The 18,054-nt window shown below is 38.2% G+C and overlaps 1 protein-coding gene across 3 annotated transcripts in view; it reads right to left on the bottom strand.

Moving 5' to 3' along the window:
• LGR4 (leucine rich repeat containing G protein-coupled receptor 4) overlaps nucleotides 1-18,054 on the bottom strand; it is a 75,415-nt gene that overhangs the window by 34,402 nt on the left and 22,959 nt on the right. For all 3 annotated transcript variants that reach the window (XM_048305842.1, XM_048305843.1, XM_048305844.1), the window contains one exon: nucleotides 5,999-6,070. In XM_048305842.1, the coding sequence (XP_048161799.1) occupies nucleotides 5,999-6,070 (72 nt within the window). The remainder of the gene's footprint in view (nucleotides 1-5,998; nucleotides 6,071-18,054) is intronic.

Below are 18,054 nucleotides of genomic sequence, written 5' to 3'. Positions count from 1 at the left end.
GACATGCTGACACTTTCTAAAGCTCCGGTGCACACAAGGCAGCAAGCATTCCTAGTGTGAGCTGGCTGGTCAAGTTGTTAGGCTTTTAACTTGCTACCACACAAGAAACCTACACCTTGCATTTTTTCATTAAATCTTTACCTCTTGGAATTCAGGCTGGAGCAACTGAGGAAATCACCTCCTCCAGCTGTTCAAATACTTGGAGCTGGTAGATCGATGAAGGCCACTCGTTGGCTTCCAACCCAACGTCCATATGGCTATTTTTGAAAGACCAACAGCCAGTATCTACACTGGCTGCCTTTGTAAAAAAAGCAGCTGAAGAAAGATCTCTGCCTGTTCCTCAGACTCTGCCAGTGGGGCTGAATGGACAGAGACAGGGCAGTAATGTCTCCAATTGTGCCAGCCTGTTTTACAAGAGGATGTTTAACCACAGTTTTAGTTATCACATGTGAGCTAACACAAGGCACCAGGACAACATGAAGATTCATCCTTACCTTCTCTACTCAAAACAAGTCCTTCAGCTCCAGCTTCTAACTATAAACCTTGGGACTTCTCACATATATGAAAGAGAAAAGAATTGCACCATCTCATCAACATTCGCACACCACCTTGAAAATACTGCTTTTAAAAGGCTTAGCACTGAAGGACAAGGCAAGTCTTTCCATCAAGTGCTCTACAGCCAGGTGAGGAAAGACACAGTATCCTAAACTAACAGCCCAACCTTGGCATAACTCCAAGATGTCTTATTCATAAAACTCAAGTAATAAAAAAGACATGATATTCTCCCTCCCTGCCCAAGGATAATACAACTTGGTGCTGATGGAGAAATTAGAAGGAAGGGTACCATCTAAATTACACACTGAAACAGATACTATAAAAACAAGCAGCTGTGGCATTTCAGCCAGGTGGTCATCTTCAGCTGCAGTCAAGAGGAAAAATAACTAGACATTTCCCTTGCAGATACTTCCTGATTACAACCTTATGGCAAAAACCCACCTCATTTTCACTGCTAGTATACATTTTAATTATTCCTTATGTTCCTAAAATATACTTTATCAATTAAAAGCCATGATCAGAGACTGTGGCTGGGGAGGGAAGATGAGGAGACATTTAAGCAAGACCTCTTAAGACTTGTAATCAACATGGATATAATTAAATAGTCAAGCAAATACTCAGTTGCACTATTTCTTTTCTTGCAAAAATTAGTTGCATGTGTGTGGTCTCTTGTTCACTGTTTATTCATCTCTCAAAGAACAGATTAGCACTGTGTTTCAGAAAAGAGAAAACTCTTATTGATCTAAGTCTTCCTTTTATTACTTTATTTCCCCAACCATTTTCAACCAGCCATTAAATAAAATCCGTAAGAAAGTTTTGCCCTTGCCTGATAAAAAAAAATCTGAAGGTAGTGTCACAGGGGAGAAACTATTTCATATCATGTATGAGCAAAAAACAAAAACACAACAGATCTTGGTATCAGTACACATCTAGAAATTAATCAAGCACTCGTGTCTGTTGGTGCTTTCAGGAAGGATTTTTTTCCTTGCAGTATTACTGGGTGTTATATAGTTTTTATACCCACCAGTTGAACAGTAGAGAGCACCCTCCCTAGCCATTGTTGGAGAAGCTCAGGGCCCCACCCCAAGGCTGACTGGTTGGGAAATTACCTGTGCTCCCCTTTGGACAATCACATCCTTCTGTCACAAGTAACCTACAGACAGACATGGAAGAGATTGCAGTCCTCTGCTTCTCACATGGACCAGCAGCCAGACAGCTAAAAGCTTATAATCTAAATCTTGCCCATGAGTGCAGGGCAAAGAAGCTGACAACATTCTAAAGGGTTGAATGGAAATCAAAACAAGCTTAAAAGGTCATTAAGTCAAAAATACTTCTGCTTTATTGGAATAGTTCAAGTTTCTGAAGACAGACTGAAAAACTGGCCAAGAATAAAAATAATTTTGATTTTGCCTTCCTCAATAAGAGGCTGCCTTTTTAATTAATCTAGCAGATCATTCACAAATAGAGTATAAAATTCTTCAAACTACTGTAGATAACTCTGAATATTAGAAGGGACTGCCACCTTTTAAAAGGCCATCAAAACATAACACAACCTGGATATTCTAGTTAAAAATTCACACTGGAAAATTATTTCTACTTTCTAAAAACACTGCATTATCTAGTTATATTTTCCTCTTCTAGCTTTCTATAAATACTTTGAGGTGTGGTTAGAAAACCATGGCCAAGTTCTTCAAGAATTTTTAGTTTCCATATCATGTTCAGGGCTGCAGCATATTTATGTTAGCATTTTCTGAAGAATACACATCATTAACTGCTAAGGCAAAACCCTTGGTGGTCTGCTTCTCCCTGACTCTGACCATTGCCATTTCAGTAGTTTGCAAATTACTTCCAGATGGGTATCGGTTACACAGACATGGAGAATTTTTACAACATTTATAAATAGTGCTAGAATCCTGCAGACATATGTTAAGTGTGCTATGTAGTGATATGCACGACAAGGCTGTGAATGAGGGTACATGGAGCACTCAACCCAATGGGCAGATTCTGCCCACGGACAAGTTAAAATCCCTTTGCTAGTACCTGTAAATAATAGTCCAATAGGACACTATCTCAAAGTTACAAAATCCCAGATTATTCCTGCAAATTTGATACTTTGCTGGGGAGTCAGCTGCCTAAACGTGGCCATTTAGTGCCATTTCAGATGTTCTCCTTCACCTGCCATCAAGTGCCATTCACAGCAGCCATTGGTTTCCCATCTGTGTCAGACCTGTCAGTCTGGTGTGGGTGTCTTGGATAACGCAGAACATCTAAAAACAGCCTGGGATGCATATTTGAAGCACCCGATTTGCTTCCTCTTGGTGACGCAGAACTCACTTTTGAATCAAACAGACAGCTGTTCCAAGCCTGGCACTCTGCTTCTTTCACTAGTGTTCATTTTAGGATTCGGAAAATGATCCTCTGAAGTCTCTCCAGACTACCAAATAACTAATTTCATTGAAGAAATGACAACCCACATTTTAAGTGGCTCCTACTGCAGTGTTTAATCTCAGCCTCTACATACAACTCAGTTGCCAAAATAATACATTCTAATTGCCTCCCATTTCCATTCAATTAAATTCTATGACACTATTTTGCAACATTAATTAGCAAACTCTGCCAAGGGATAATCGAACACAGCATTTGACAATGGCAGGGCTAAGGCATGGTATGAAGGTAAAGGTGTCTGGGGCTGTCTCCTTGATGGAGACCTCCTAGAGTCCACACTGGTGTGGGTACTGCATTCCCATTAGTTTGTGGGATTTTCATTTGCTTTAAACACAATTCTTGGGAGAACTTCTCAATGAAAAGTCACTTCTAGCACAGATTCCAACACCACTTTAAGTCTTTTCTTTAATTTATTTTTCTTTGGCATGGAGACTAACTCCCAGGTTTGCGTGCTGAAAAAGCAACTTTGCTAGTGCCCGGCAGTCAGAATTTGGATCTGTTCAACTATAAATAAAAGCCAGGAAGAAACTCTGACAATCATAGAAAGGAAAAATTGTGGTTGTACAGTAGGAAGTACGAGAGTTCAGTTGTACCTGTTCATAACCAGGAAAAATAAAGAATGAAATATTTTTGTACCCTATCCCATAGAGAAAAAGGAACAGGGAGAACAAAGCAGAAATGTGTCATATCTGGTGCTGGTCATTTCTCTTAAGGAGGAAAGCTGCTTTTGTTTGAAACTGCTTTATTATATTCCCATTTAAGAACCACTTGAACTGAAACAAGAGAATCTGTAGTTGACTGGTGGTTTGGGGTTTTTTTCCCCCAGAAGCTGCTTTAACCCATCAGGTAAGCATGCTAAGAATGATTTAAAGTTTCTTAGTGTTCACACATAATTCTGAGCTTAATGCTAGCCCATTTTGTTTTTCAAACTGAAAACCTGGAATTTAGGGGGACAATGTAGCAAATGGCTCTTATGCAATAGGCACAACAGATGATAGCTGAAGGCTCTGCCTTTCCTCTTTACCTCCTGACACACCTCAAGGTTTATGAAGTTACACAATATGCACACCCATCAGTTAGGTTTTATTGCTTAATTACTTATTGGGGAAAAAAAAAATGAAGTCTCCCACAGTCATCTACATTGGAAAACCAGAATTGTTTTAGTTTTTCAACTTCTGGTGTGAAATATGCCTATGAAGAATTAAAATTTAAAAATGGGGTTACAAATCTAGTATAACAAATCATACAGACATACAGAAGCACATATGATAAAGCATATATGGAATATTGGCTAGTATATATTCTGGAGCCAACCAAGCCTTCCTAAGCCTCTTTTTTTCCCAAGTGACTACTCATGCCATAGAGCCTTTCTTAAATTCTGTCAATTACACAAATGCACCATCTGAAAACCTATTTTTCTTCATACAGCATTCTTGACTATATCGCAGATTTAAGCAATACCTAAAATCAGAGGGAATAAACTAGAACCTGTTAAACATTAAATAAGATATCACACACAATTTATCTGACATAAACAAACTCAACTGCACTTCACAATTGTACTGACCTGAGTCAAAACTATTTAAGAACCAGGTAAAATGGAGTTATTTAAGTGCATTAGTAATGGTAGCTGCTACATTACCAGGATATAAGAGAGATCAAAATTCTAAGGGGAGGTGGAACACATTAAAGCAACCAGTGTGGCTGAGATGCAAAGAAGCAGCTTTCAGGAACCCAAGTCTTTCTTCAGAAGCAAGTAATCCATCTCTTATCAATCTCTCAGTATCTCTGTTTCAGTGAGGTGCGGCGGCTCTACTGGTTATAGTAGATAACCAGAGTCAAAGGGTTCGAGGCTTTATCTGCAGTTTTGCTATAGGGTTCATTTATCCTTTTGCCCTCTACAAATGGTTTCCATTCTTTGCTTGTTTCCTCATTGGTAAAGTCAGAAGAACACTTCCCTACCTTGTAAGGGTGGTCTCTTCAGGGAAACAAGCTGTTCTTTCCCTAAGGTGATTTATTGAAAAACCTCTCACCGCAGCATTCATAGTCCTAGTCTTGCCAAAGTCACAAATAGAGACAGCCTTAATTTGTACTTTAAATGCTCTTTAATATAAGAAATCCTACTTTGTCACTGAAAATATAAGAGAAGCAAAGCAAATTGCAGGAGTTTTGTCTTATCTATTGCTTAGTACTGGAAGTTCTCAAAGCTCTCTTGCAAAGGTTGAACCATTACCCTCACCCTCTCTTCACAGATAAGGAAACTGTAAGGCACACAGAAAGCACTTGTCACAAAACCGTACTTAATAAAGTAGTAAGTGAAAGTCAAACCTGCCTCCCTGTTTACTGACTCCAAAACTCAACTTAATGAAGGACTATGCTGTGAAAGCATGCTTCGGCTTTGCAAAGGCGTCTTAGTTAAGACTTCAACAAAATACTGAGCACGTGAGCTTGAGGATTCAGAAATCCAAGTATCAGTTAAGTAAAACACAAAAAAAGAAAGCTAAAATGAGAGTAGGACAAAAGGGAGGTGGGAAGTAGGAAAAAAAAAATTCTGCCAGAGAAATTAAGAAAAAGAAGCCCTGTACCACAGAATTTTGATATAGGTCAGGATGGGCTTGTGAGCATTGCATCTGTAGCCTACAAGGACAATGGGAGCCAGCTGCTCAGTAAATGAAGCAACATCTATTTTATGGAACTTATGCAACAGCTATACTGTAGTTCCTTCAGAAACGATGGTAATTACACAACTCTTGTGTTATCTTTGGATAACACTGTAATTAGTATGTGTCATCACCCTAGCCATGATTAAAATAATTACCACAAAAAGTCCCTTGTAAGTAGCATTTACTGTCCTGGTTTCCAAACATGTACAAGATAATATTTTTAAAGTATAATTGCTTTTTCTGTTCGCAGCTCAACACTGTTTCTCCAACCACCTTCCACTTCATACAGCCATATGATGTTGTAGCAAAACTTTTAACATGTGTAAAATACTTACAGCTCTTCCAAGTAGGGAAAGTTCTTGAAGGCATCTTCTGGTAGTCTTGTGATGTTATTCATGCTGATATCTCTGGAAAAGAACAAATACAGATTTATCAATAACCAGAAAAGGATTTTTACACTCTACGAAAAGCATAAGAAAAAGAAAGGTTCATCATATAGTATGGTAACAGAAAAAAACCTATTCTAGTATCACACAGTAATATCTCTTGCTAGAAATTTGCATGCCAAACTTTCAAATGAGTGTAATTTGAGAATCCAGTTGCAGCAAAGACCTATAAAATGGGAAGTTGACAAAATAAAGTTTTCCAACACCTTTAAACAAAAAATAATTACTGTGAAACTACAAGGAAGGCATACATGGAAGATGCTCTACAGTACTGTTATCCCCAGTACTAATTTTTACCAACTTACATACAGTTTTAACTCAGATGATTAAGACTCTAAAACCACAACATACGAAAAAAAAGTTAAAAAAAAAAACCCATTGTGACCACCCACCAAGCAAATTTTCATCCCACAGTGTCTTTAAAAAAAAGGAATACATGCATTAGGACTTAATAAATAGCTTCTGGCAAATAAGGCTTCTGGAACAACTGGCAAGAATAACAGAAACATGTCCTAGCTCTACCACAGTCTTGTTTTGTTTTTCTTATACAAAACCTATGAAAGTCCTCAAGGTAATAGTTTTAAGCAGATTTCATTCTCAGTCCATGAGCAGAGAGAAGCTGGCAGCAAGTGCTTACATGATTGGTATGCGGACCTGCTCAGCTTTTTTCTTTACAAAGCAGCAGTAAGTGGCAAACTTGGTGCCATCACCTCAGTTCACACCTACACAAAGATCACAGATAATCCAGTCCTAAAGCAAGTTATTACTCAATGTGAGTAAAAGCAGCATGAAAACAATTTGGTTTGATAATTAATCTAACTGCGTAACAATTCATGGCATAATCCAAGTTCTTACTTTCCACTTGGTTACTGGTTTGGGTTTTTTCAGTATGTAGTTAATGAGCAAGTCAGTAACACTTGTTAGTAGAGCCTTCCCTGCTTGCTGTCTTCCACATGTTGTTCTCTAGAGTCTATCTGCCACCTCCCTACATAATTCAGATAGAAAGCAAACCAGGCAAAACTACTTTTATCTCACTAATAGCCAACAAGTACCACTGAAGCTCCTCCATGACATTAACAAGTAACTGGCAACTGATCTGCTGCAACACCTGTGCAGCAGAGACCCTCAGGCATTGCCAATGTGAAAACTGTGCTCTTACACTAAATCTAGAGGCAACCATTCCTCTAAACTAAATGTTTATTAAATAGTAGTCCAAAAACTTCATTTCTCATTTCCCAGTGTAAACTAAGAAAGTTACTCCTCAGCAGCTGCTAACAGTATACTAACCTAACTGAAGAGCAGTGAGATCAAAATAAGGTTCAGCTCATACAAAACAAACCCAACTGTGATAAGAGCCCAAAATAAACCACTATGGTACAAAAGACTTCTTCACTAAGCTCCAGAAGGAGCTGAACTCAAGATGCTTTATCCCTGGACTCTACAGCCTGCATGCTTTAAGCAGTGCTTTGTGCCTTGGCAGCAGCCTGTAACAGTGCAATGCTGTGGCTGCTGTGGAGGATGTTTTTCTTCTTGTGCAGGAAAGTAAATAAATGTATCTGGTACATGAACTGCCATTTGTCTGCTCCATGGGAGACTGCAACTTCTGTTCTCGCACATTTTTCAAATTGTCATAAATACACACATTTCACACATCCAGGCTTGTCCTCTCCTTTCCAGAGGACTGCAAATCCACTTCTAGTATCAACTAGGAAGCATTTATGAAAAGGGCAGAAGAGTAAGAAGGGAGTGGAGATCCTAATCTTAAACAGTAACCCACTCAAGAAAATCACAACTCTCAAAAAACCGTCCAGGTGATATAAAACCTTACTGTCATATGCACCATAATAAATGGTGGTACTAAAAATAAGTCAACAGTACATATCATCAGAAAGCTTATGCATCACTTTGGCAAAGATTTTGGCTGCACCCACATTTGTTGTACTACATGGTAGCTCTTTTTGACAGCTGAGGTAAGGAAACCACATCCACCTGAAAGCAATGGTCTTGAAATTTCCAGAGTGATAAACGCTCAATTTCAGAAGTGTCCTATGCAATCCTAAACAAAGTCAATGGAAACCATGCAGACACACAGAATGGCTGACATCCAAATTCAAAGCAATTCTGGCTTTCTCTGGGATCTGAAATTAGCTAAAAATGTTTTTTCCGTGTAGCTCCAAGTGTTAGGCTCTACAATTTTAATTTAGAAAGTAGATTATTTGGATTTAAGCATAAAACAGATCACCCTATAATGAGGACTGAGAACCATCATCAATATTCTCAAGTTCTACTGAAATTTATTTTCAGTGAAGCTGAATTTATAACAAAACCAGACACAAATATAAACTGCAATTGTCTTTATCATGTCAATCTTCAGGGACTGCTTACCATGATGCCTTGCTAAAAAGCTGAAATATTTATGAAGTTTCTGTATTTGCCTTCATTACATGTGATAGTAACTCTTACTAAATAAATAAGCCAATCTTTATGGCACTGATTTGCAACCTTTGGGGAACATCAAAACACCAACTTTGAAAGTTTCTTAATGATCATCATACAAGTCTTAAAACAATTCTTGTTTAATGAAGAACATTATGTAAAAGCAGTTTTGCCTATATGTAGATATAAAAAAAATATTTTCTCTTTTCATTTTACTCTACAGAATCTCCTCAAAGAATGAGTTCATAGGCACTACACGCTGGTAATAAAATATTAAGTAGTTCATGAGTAAGAATCTACAAACAATATTAGGAACATCCATGACACTAAAATTAGATGACTTAATAACTAGTCTCTATTAAGTTTACCTAGTTAATTTGGTAAGATACTCTTAATAACACATAATTAATAGAAGAATTGCAATAGAAATGGCAGAGCACAATATACTATGACAAAATAATGACAAATAATCCCCCAAACCACAGTCCAAAACAAAAATAGCCCTTGCTAAGTTTCTACTGTTTGTATTTTATAAATAGTCATTTTACTACTCCTAAACTTAAAAAAAAAGAGATCAGTCTATGCAGTATCAAGAAGGCTGTCTATTTAATAAAGATAAATACTAGTATGACCCTTGACACGTCAAAAAATCTCCATGAGAAACTGTCATACACCACCTGTTTCTCTACTAAAAAGCCCTCAGGTCTATAAGCCCAGAACTCATTTAGGGTGCTAATATATTAAAAAGGTTCTAAGAATGAACAAAAGAATATTAATAGTACTTTCCCAGCCTCTAGTAGTGTTCATGGGAAGCATGCTATCACACAACAGACGGATCATGTCAGCAGTTGCCTAAAGCCCCTTTTCAGCAGGACTAAGCTAGAAGACCTACTATGGATTGGGTTATTACATTGAGATATAAGTCCCCTAGAAACAGCACAACACCTGCAAACCTTGGAATTGCTGCCAAACACGTGCACACAGAACTCCCAACAAACAAAACACCAAAATCTCCATATGTTTGCCCTAAATTTTATTGGTAAACTGAAGTCCAGACTGAGTATCTAAAAGGCTTATTATAGGTATCTTGTTCTTCCAACAAGTCCCCAGTATGGTCTGTCAGCCCAGCAAACTACACCTCTGACTTGAAATTAAATTCAGGCCCACATTTATATTGGGGATGTTTTCCCCAGAAAGTGTAGAACAGACACAACAGCTCTAAGAGATATAAGATTATGGTAATGCCATGGGTTTACACTGTGGATTCGCCAGGAAAAAGAAGGAGAAGCCAGAGTAGACCTGCACCTTTCAGCAGGTAGCCATTAACTAGGTTTATCTATACTAAGCAGTCAGGCTAACTCTTCACTCACTAACCAACATTAACCAAGGCAGAGGTGGTAGATGCCCCATTCCTGGAAACATTGAAGGGCATGATGGGGCAAGAAGCCGGCACTGAAACTAAAATGATGGCCAAGAAGCTGGCATTGAAACTAAAACATGAACTGCCAAAGGTTCTTTAGTAAGAAACCTCTTTAGCAAGAGGCTGCATCTCGGGGGATAACATGAATCATAGCCTTATAGTTATAATTAGTTTCACCATTTCAGGTAGGAGAAATGTAACACCAGAAAATAAGCACAACTGCACTCCCTCCTACAGTGCCATGGCTGCAGTTTTGAATGATAAGTAAGGCTTCTTACACTCTGTCAGAAGCTTTGTCCTTCTTCCAAGAAGGTAATACAGAAAAGAATACAACTAACTAAAATTAGTTAGTTTGTAACTGTAAATCTTATTTTGCCATCCCAGGTAATATAGAGATTAATTTTAACAGGCAAAAGGTGAAAACCCAAGCCACGGTACTCCAGCACTCATTTGCTGTCTCCAGCCTGCTCAAGTAGATCCTTTCAGGTTATTCTGACAACTACTTGAATATTCATTTCCAACTGAGTTTAGCAAAGTTTTCTGCTTTCACCTAACACAGAAACACTTTAAAGTAATTAAAAATACTAACTGGCAACAATAGTAAAAACAATGAAAACCTCCCTCTGTTGAAAACATGCATCAAAGAGATTTCTGTGTTCTTGTGAATATGAAACAGTTGGGTTTTCCCCATTTGAAGCTGTTGTGTCTGTTTTCCTTGGAAGAGGAAAGCAGCTTTGCCGGACACAGTAAAAAACACACAGCACCACATCTCATCTTGCATAATGCTGGATATTTAATCACTTTTAAATCAACCAGCAGTGGAGATTTCAGAAAACTGAACTAGAAAACATAATGCACTTAAACTTTTTATTATACTCCTTCTGCAAGAATTCCAGTTCCTGATGTGAGGTTTTAGTTCTTTGGATTTTATTTTTCTTCAAGGATTGTTGATTTTACCACTAACCAAAGTCAAAGATCTCCAGGCTTCAGGATGAGCAGAAATACTTTGTCTCTTGGATGGCAACTTACTAATTCTCTCATATTTTAAAAATAGAAACTCTCTTATGTTTAAATAGTGGCTTCAATCACAGCTTTCATCAGTGGCATCACACAAAACAGAGTTAGATGCAATGCAGAGCATGTCATAAGGTACTATGTACCTGCAGGCACAGGTAGCCTTCTCTATCACTTTATAGTACTGCCTCTACCATAAAGGAGCCTGACCGTTGTTAGATTTATCCTGAACATTTCTCTTACCAATTGCCAGAGCATGATTCTGGCTAGGAAGAACAGATGACTAGAGATGATGGAAAGGGAGGAGTGGGATGATAATTCTTGGATGAGAAGAAAAGCTGCAACAACAAAAAAGTGACCACAAAATGGGCAGTACAGACTTCCTGTAGGACAGAAAGGACAATAAAATGATAGATAAATTAGCCCAAGATATAAGCAGAGAATAAAAGCAAATGACCCACCATAACTGATGGGCATTGAAAAGGAAATAATGCCAGTCTCTGTGACCTGAGGGACATTTAGCCGCAACAGTCTTTTTTTTTTTTAATGACAATACCTACCATTCCTAACTGCATCTCCCCCAACTGTGTGCACATTTTACGCAGAGAAACTTTCCTCACAGCTCTGGTGTGCTGGCATGTCTTCTAAAACCCACAGGAGATGCCAGTGTTACACTTCCTGTCCTAGCTCACATTCTCCTCTCTCAACACTTGGATCTGCACTGAACTGGGGGCACACACACCTTCCCACCACATTCATGAACTGCATCCAGATACATGCTAAAGACCTAAAACACACTACTTTGTAAAAAAGGTCTTAAGCCAAATAAAACATGAAATAACTAGCTATAGAAAAGCAAAATTAGATCTCAACAAACCCAAATTGAGATTGGCTGTTTGAAACAAGTAACATCAAAATACACCTCTGTGCTTCCCAGCACTTTATTAATAGCTATCTACTTTTTGGCTTTTTGACTCTCTCAAGTTTAGAAAAGAAGGGAGAAAGGGAAGGAGTGAGAAAGGAAAAGAGAGGGGAGTGTTGGTTGAAGGAAAGAAGATCATGTTTCAACAAGGCACCTTTAAAATCCCATAAAATACTGCCTCTGAGCAAGCTTAACCTGTTTGTTGATAGATAATAGCATGTAATACTGTAGGCTCCATTTAGTCTTTTCCAATGTCTGGGCCCTCTGCCATTGAGTTATTTAATTATAACAGTTAGAAAATTACTTAGGTAGAGCTATCTATATTTGAATAAAGCCCTCCTACCTACCTGTACAAAACCCTTAGGTAATAGGTGTTAATCTTACATAAAATTCCCCAAGTAGTAACCATGATCCAGCTTCAGCAGTACTAGGAAAAGCTGAGGCTGTTAATATTTTTACATTAAATAAGCCAGGATATTGCAAATGCACCTCAACATGATTCTAGAAAGTACCCATCAACAATCTGTTACCTTTGGATCATTGATAACATGGATAATGACCTGATTACATTAACACTGGTGAAGATAAAGACAAAGCAACATATATTCTTCTTCGCATATGAGACCAACAGTTCTTTGCACAGAAGAACAAGAGGAACAAAAAAAACCCCACAAACAAACAAACAAAAGGACTGATTATACAGCTGCATGGCAATGGTCAGTGATTCAAGTTTTGTCCAGGTCATATCTGTGTTAACCAAGAGAACTTCCTGGTGTTGTGGCAGCAGGGACAGGCAGGGACACTGGAGCCAAAACAAGTGGGCAGGGGGAGACAAGAAATCAGAGAAACTCAAGGTTAGACTAACGTTAAGTTGTACTGCAATGCTACATTCTTGAAGAAATACATTCAGTGCCCAACTCCTTGTAGGAACATGTTCACATGATGAAAACCAGTGTAATCCAAATCACACCCCTCAGCAGCCAGTCTCAGGGGAGAGCAGGAACTGAATTACATCCCTGGTTTAAATCTTCTTTCCCATTTAGCCAGTTCCTCCAGGATGGTGATAAAACCACTGAAGGGACAGAATAAATGAGTCTGCATTAATACTGTCTCATATCTTAATTGTATTCAATATGTAATATATTCATTATGGAAATACAATTCAGTATGGAAAGCCTAGAGGATCGGCAAGAAAATTTCAATTAAATTAGAAAGAAACAAATTTGGTAGTAGAGTTTTGTTTTATTGTATCTTCCTGATGACAAGAAGCAAACGATTCTCTTCCAGAAGCACCACCTCACAACTACTGATTTGAATGTATGCACTATGAATCCAGTGAGTGCAGCTAAAATCCAATGACATGCATTACATGTAGACATGCCAACCCCAACAGCGAGAAATCATGAACAGGAAGAAAATACCAGGCAAAGATGATGTTTACAGAGGAACCTACACCTGGAAAGTGTTCAAGCTTGCGATGATGTTTGAGTTCAAAATAAAGTTTAAATAACACACTGAGAAATTAATTTCTTACCTTTTACATGTTATCTATATCTATTACTGCAAGGTAGTAGCATAATACCTATACTATTAGCTAACATTTCTATGGTAATAGGACCTCAATGTCAGACTGGCATTGTATTTAAAATTTACATTCTCTCAATTTCTGACGAAGTCACAACTACCAGTGCCCATCTTCCAGTAGGAAGGGTCCACTGGGAATGACAACAGCCAGAACTCTGCAGTATTAACTATCCCTTATCTCCAATCCTTATTGCCATGTCCCAACACATTTTTTTTCCTCCTGATACTTATCTACTGTTCCTTTTAACATGGGCAAAGCTGCTAATAACAAAAGGGAAGATTTTAAACCAATTTTTGCATTAATATAGATTTTTCTTCTTGTTATTCCATCTCTCCCCAGCAACCTTAAGCATGCTCTACTGCCTCTGACATGATCACAGAGACCTCCAAAACTCAAAAGCACAGAAATCTGTTCTGTACTCACACGCCATTCTGCAGTAACAGAAAGCCTATCAGATATGACATTTTTTCATTTACTAGCATGCTTCATTTTCCAATTCTTCCAGGAAAACACTCTTACAAGAAAGGAAATATCCAAATATTTAAAGCCTTAGTCAATATCTGCTGTGACTAGCTAAGTAAGACACAGATTGCATTCCCACCCAGCAAATACACTTGCCATTTCCTAAGTACCCATGCTATCTCACTAATGAGCACAAGGTCTTATCATCTGTTGTTTGTATTGCAAGAGAAGCTAAGGGCCCTGTTCAACACGTCAATGGACTGAGGCTGTACAAATACATAGCTGGAGACACTCCTCACCTGGAAGAGTTTGCTGCCTAAATGCACGAAACAAACAGCATGGCAAGGAAAACAGGTATGCAGATATAGGTGAAGCAAGCTGTGCAAAATCATCAACAGAACCTGAAGCCCCTCCAGTTGACCAATGCTGCTCCCATGTTCTATGTCCAGCTACTACCTACCATGTCCTTTACAAAACAAATTAATTACTTTCTTTCCCTGCCTCTTTTGTTTGTTTAGCAGGAAAACAGGACAGGAGATTGTTCTGACAATTTCTTGTTTGCTAGATATGTAGCTTCTGTCCATTTCGTGGCAGCAGAAAGAAATTAGGCTCTAACTTACATGCAATGTTTTCATTCACTTTTCTGCGGCTCTAACTGGAAACTATGTGACAGCTCACTTGGGGATGAAGCACTTAACCTGATTTTTCATGGGAACAATCAAACTTCAGATTACCCACCAATGCTGGCTATTAAAGAGGATTTTGATTATAAGAAGTTTTAAAAATAGTGGCACACAGAGCCCTTTTTCAGTATAAATAATTAAAAAAAAAAAAAAACCAGCATATAGATCCTGTAGATTTCAGTAAGCTTTTAGCATTTTGCTGAAGCTGTACCTACAACATTTTCACTGGCAGCAACAGAAAACCTGCAAAACTTCAGGCAGGTCTGTTCCTGCAAGAGAAGTAACATCTCCCTCTTTCTCCCACCATATCTCTAAGTTATTTCTCCTGCCTTCTCCTTCCCGTGTCACATCAATATGTTGTTGGGGTTTTTTTTCTTCCAACATGGTGTTTTAGCTTTCTTTCAGACACTGTAACTAGCTCTAATGTACCCTATTCATGTGCCAATCAAGCCATCATCAAGATTTTAGAGAGAACAATACTTGCATGCAAAGCCCTATTTTGAACTGGTATTTGAGCCACTGCTGGCCAGCCATTAAGCAATCACACATACGGTTAATGGCTTATGTTGACACATGGTAGGGAATTAACCTAGAAAAAAATGCCACTGCATTATTATGAAAGCGATCCTATCCCGGAACTGGAATATAGAGCAAATTAACATGCTCTTCAGTTAATTTTTAGGAGCCACATTTTGAGTGCAGATTACAGTCTAAAGGAAGGGCTTATTGTAAACTGGAGGAGGAAACAAAATATCTTTCAGTGCAGGAGTATTTCTTTTACACAGAGATTTACAGTTAGAGTTATTTATAGCAGAGAGTAAAATTATGTATTATTCACAGTTTCATAATTATTAGCTCTATGGAATATAGTAATGCCAGGGAATTGAGTACAAAAAAATCAGACCATGTGACAGGCATGCCGATCAAGCTGTCTGTACCAAGATACTCCTCCTGTAACTGTGAGTATTCATCACAAAATATGAATAACCAATAAGACCACGAAGAGGTCTACGGACAAAACCAAGTGGGAAGTCAGATCATCCACATCCCTGATCTGTAACCAATTGGCATGTCTTGCTACCACCCAAACTCCTGGAAGGAAAGCTTTCAGCATGGTTACATCACAGCTACCCTCTGACTTAAGATGTTTTTAAAATAATTTATACAAAGTAAGATCATCTTAGCTCAAAACATATGCATCTAAAACCATGCATTACAACCATCACTTTTGGCAAGACTTGAGATTATTTGAAAAAGCCAGTAAAGGAAAGCAGAAATATTTCTATTTCTTTTAACCCATAGTTCACATGTAGGGAAAAGGGGAATGCAGCAACAGGTTACACACTTAAAGAATTCAACCAACTATACCCTGGAGGTGTATTTCTGTGCTTTGGGCTCTTTTTTTTTTTTTTTTTTATTGCAATCAGGTGGTGGTAGCTGTATTTTATGTAGTATGGCCTCAGAAAGAGCCATATCAGCACAACTATGGAGCAGCAGACTCCTATGGTAGTAGGAAAGACAAGTACTGAAGAAGACAGTGGGAACTTCACACTAAGAAAAAATACCACATGTAGCTCATGCCTGTAATAACATCAACAGAAAACCTAAAGGAGTTTTATGGAAGGGTATTTGTTATGTTTTAAGTAAATAAAGTTTAACACTATACCTGCAACTAAGTTAAAAAAGGGTAGCATTGCCAGTTGTATCAATTGTCCTTACCATCAGGGAGTCATATTGAACCATCAGTCACTGAGGTTAACTATGTCATTTTTTAAACAACTCTGACTGATTTTTCTTTATTGAGTTGTCAGTCCCAGGTATAATACATACCTGTGCTTTAAGTTAAAACAGGTATAATTTACTTAAAGCACAGGTATAATACATAGTTGTGCTTTAAGTAAAAACCTGACACCAACACTTCACGTATGGCCAAGCCACAGTTTTGTTCATTACTACAGAGGAAGTTCTCAAGCACTTTTCCCTTATCGAAAACCTCCATGAACAACCATTGCTGTAACACTAGGAACATTACTTAAGTATGTAATCTAACCAGTTTAATGAGATCTGGGTCCTGTCCGTCCCACCCTCGTCTTGCTTCCCCCCCATCCCCGCCACTCCAGTCTCGGGTTTCTGCTGCATAACCACCAACACCTACAAGGCACGTTTCATTCCACTTAACAGCTTCAAGGGCAATTCCATAAAACTTAAACCGCCTTAATAGGAGTGTCGGGAGTCACACTCACCCTTTGGACTTCAAGGACATTACATCCCTCTCCACCTAGCAACACTATTTAAAACAACAAATGTTTCACACCATAAGCTCCCAGTTACAACTCCGGATGCAGCCGAAGTGAGGTTCAGTGCCTTGCCTTGCTCCAGCAGAGACATATTTTGTGGGTTTGGACAGGTTGCTTTCGTTTCCAAGTCTCGGGTTCAAAGGAGAATAATATTTCTGCATCTCTGTGAGGAAAGAGGAGGCTAAAGCTACCCATGTTTCTGAGCTGTCCAGACAGAGCCTTAAATCTGTTTACTGTTAAAAAAGCAGTGATATCATTGCACACACATATTAATATAAAAATCTTCTGTTGCAATTTCACTGTGTGTTTTTGCTCTGCTGCAAAAAGAGAACATTAACAGCTAGAAATCCAATTTCATAAAAACACCAGCTTTAGTAACTCTAAATGAATTTTATTCATTTTTTTTCTGGTTTATTTTGGTCTTCTAGTCTGCCCCACCCAATGTTTAGAAAGCAACCAGAGCCTCAAAAGTCTGGGCAAGATCTACATTTTTAGAAGACCAAAAACAAAAAATAGCAAAACAAAATTGGTATATGAATACAGTCACTGATACAATGAAGCCATATGACAAAATCTAAATGTTGCAATTAGTCCAAACCTATATACAACAGCTTTAGCATTTAAGAATTTTTTTCAATTACATATAACATGTAACTTGGATGTAACTAGAAACTATTTTTGGCAAAAAGCACTCAAAATACCTATATTGTGGGAAAACTAAAAGCACATAGTACAACTTTCTAGTGCCAAAACAGACGTCATGGCAGCACCTGGAAGGACCTTTTTAGAACCAAACGCTTTTATGGAGCAATTTTCAAGGTATCTTAAATAAGCTGACGAAGAACAACCACTTTTGATAAGATGTAAAACTTCAGTTTTGAAAACTTTTGGTCATCAATTATTGCATAGCATTTTAACATAAGAGTAATTCCTACTTTATGACACTTAAAGGATTAAAGTTTGCCTGAAGTTTCCCATGTGGCAGAGTTCATGTGTGCTAACACACAACCCTTGTATTTCTCTCAGGAAACTGTACCTTCAACAACTGGCAAATCTGCTGCCTATTGACAAGGAGTGTGGCTGAATACAAGAATCCAAACAGCCTCATCAGCCTTCCTGATCTGTA

The sequence above is a fragment of the Corvus hawaiiensis genome, chromosome 6 (genome assembly GCF_020740725.1).
Source record: "Corvus hawaiiensis isolate bCorHaw1 chromosome 6, bCorHaw1.pri.cur, whole genome shotgun sequence".
In the NCBI taxonomy this organism is placed as follows: Eukaryota; Metazoa; Chordata; class Aves; order Passeriformes; family Corvidae; genus Corvus; species Corvus hawaiiensis.
This window is presented reverse-complemented; position numbering and strand designations above follow the sequence as displayed.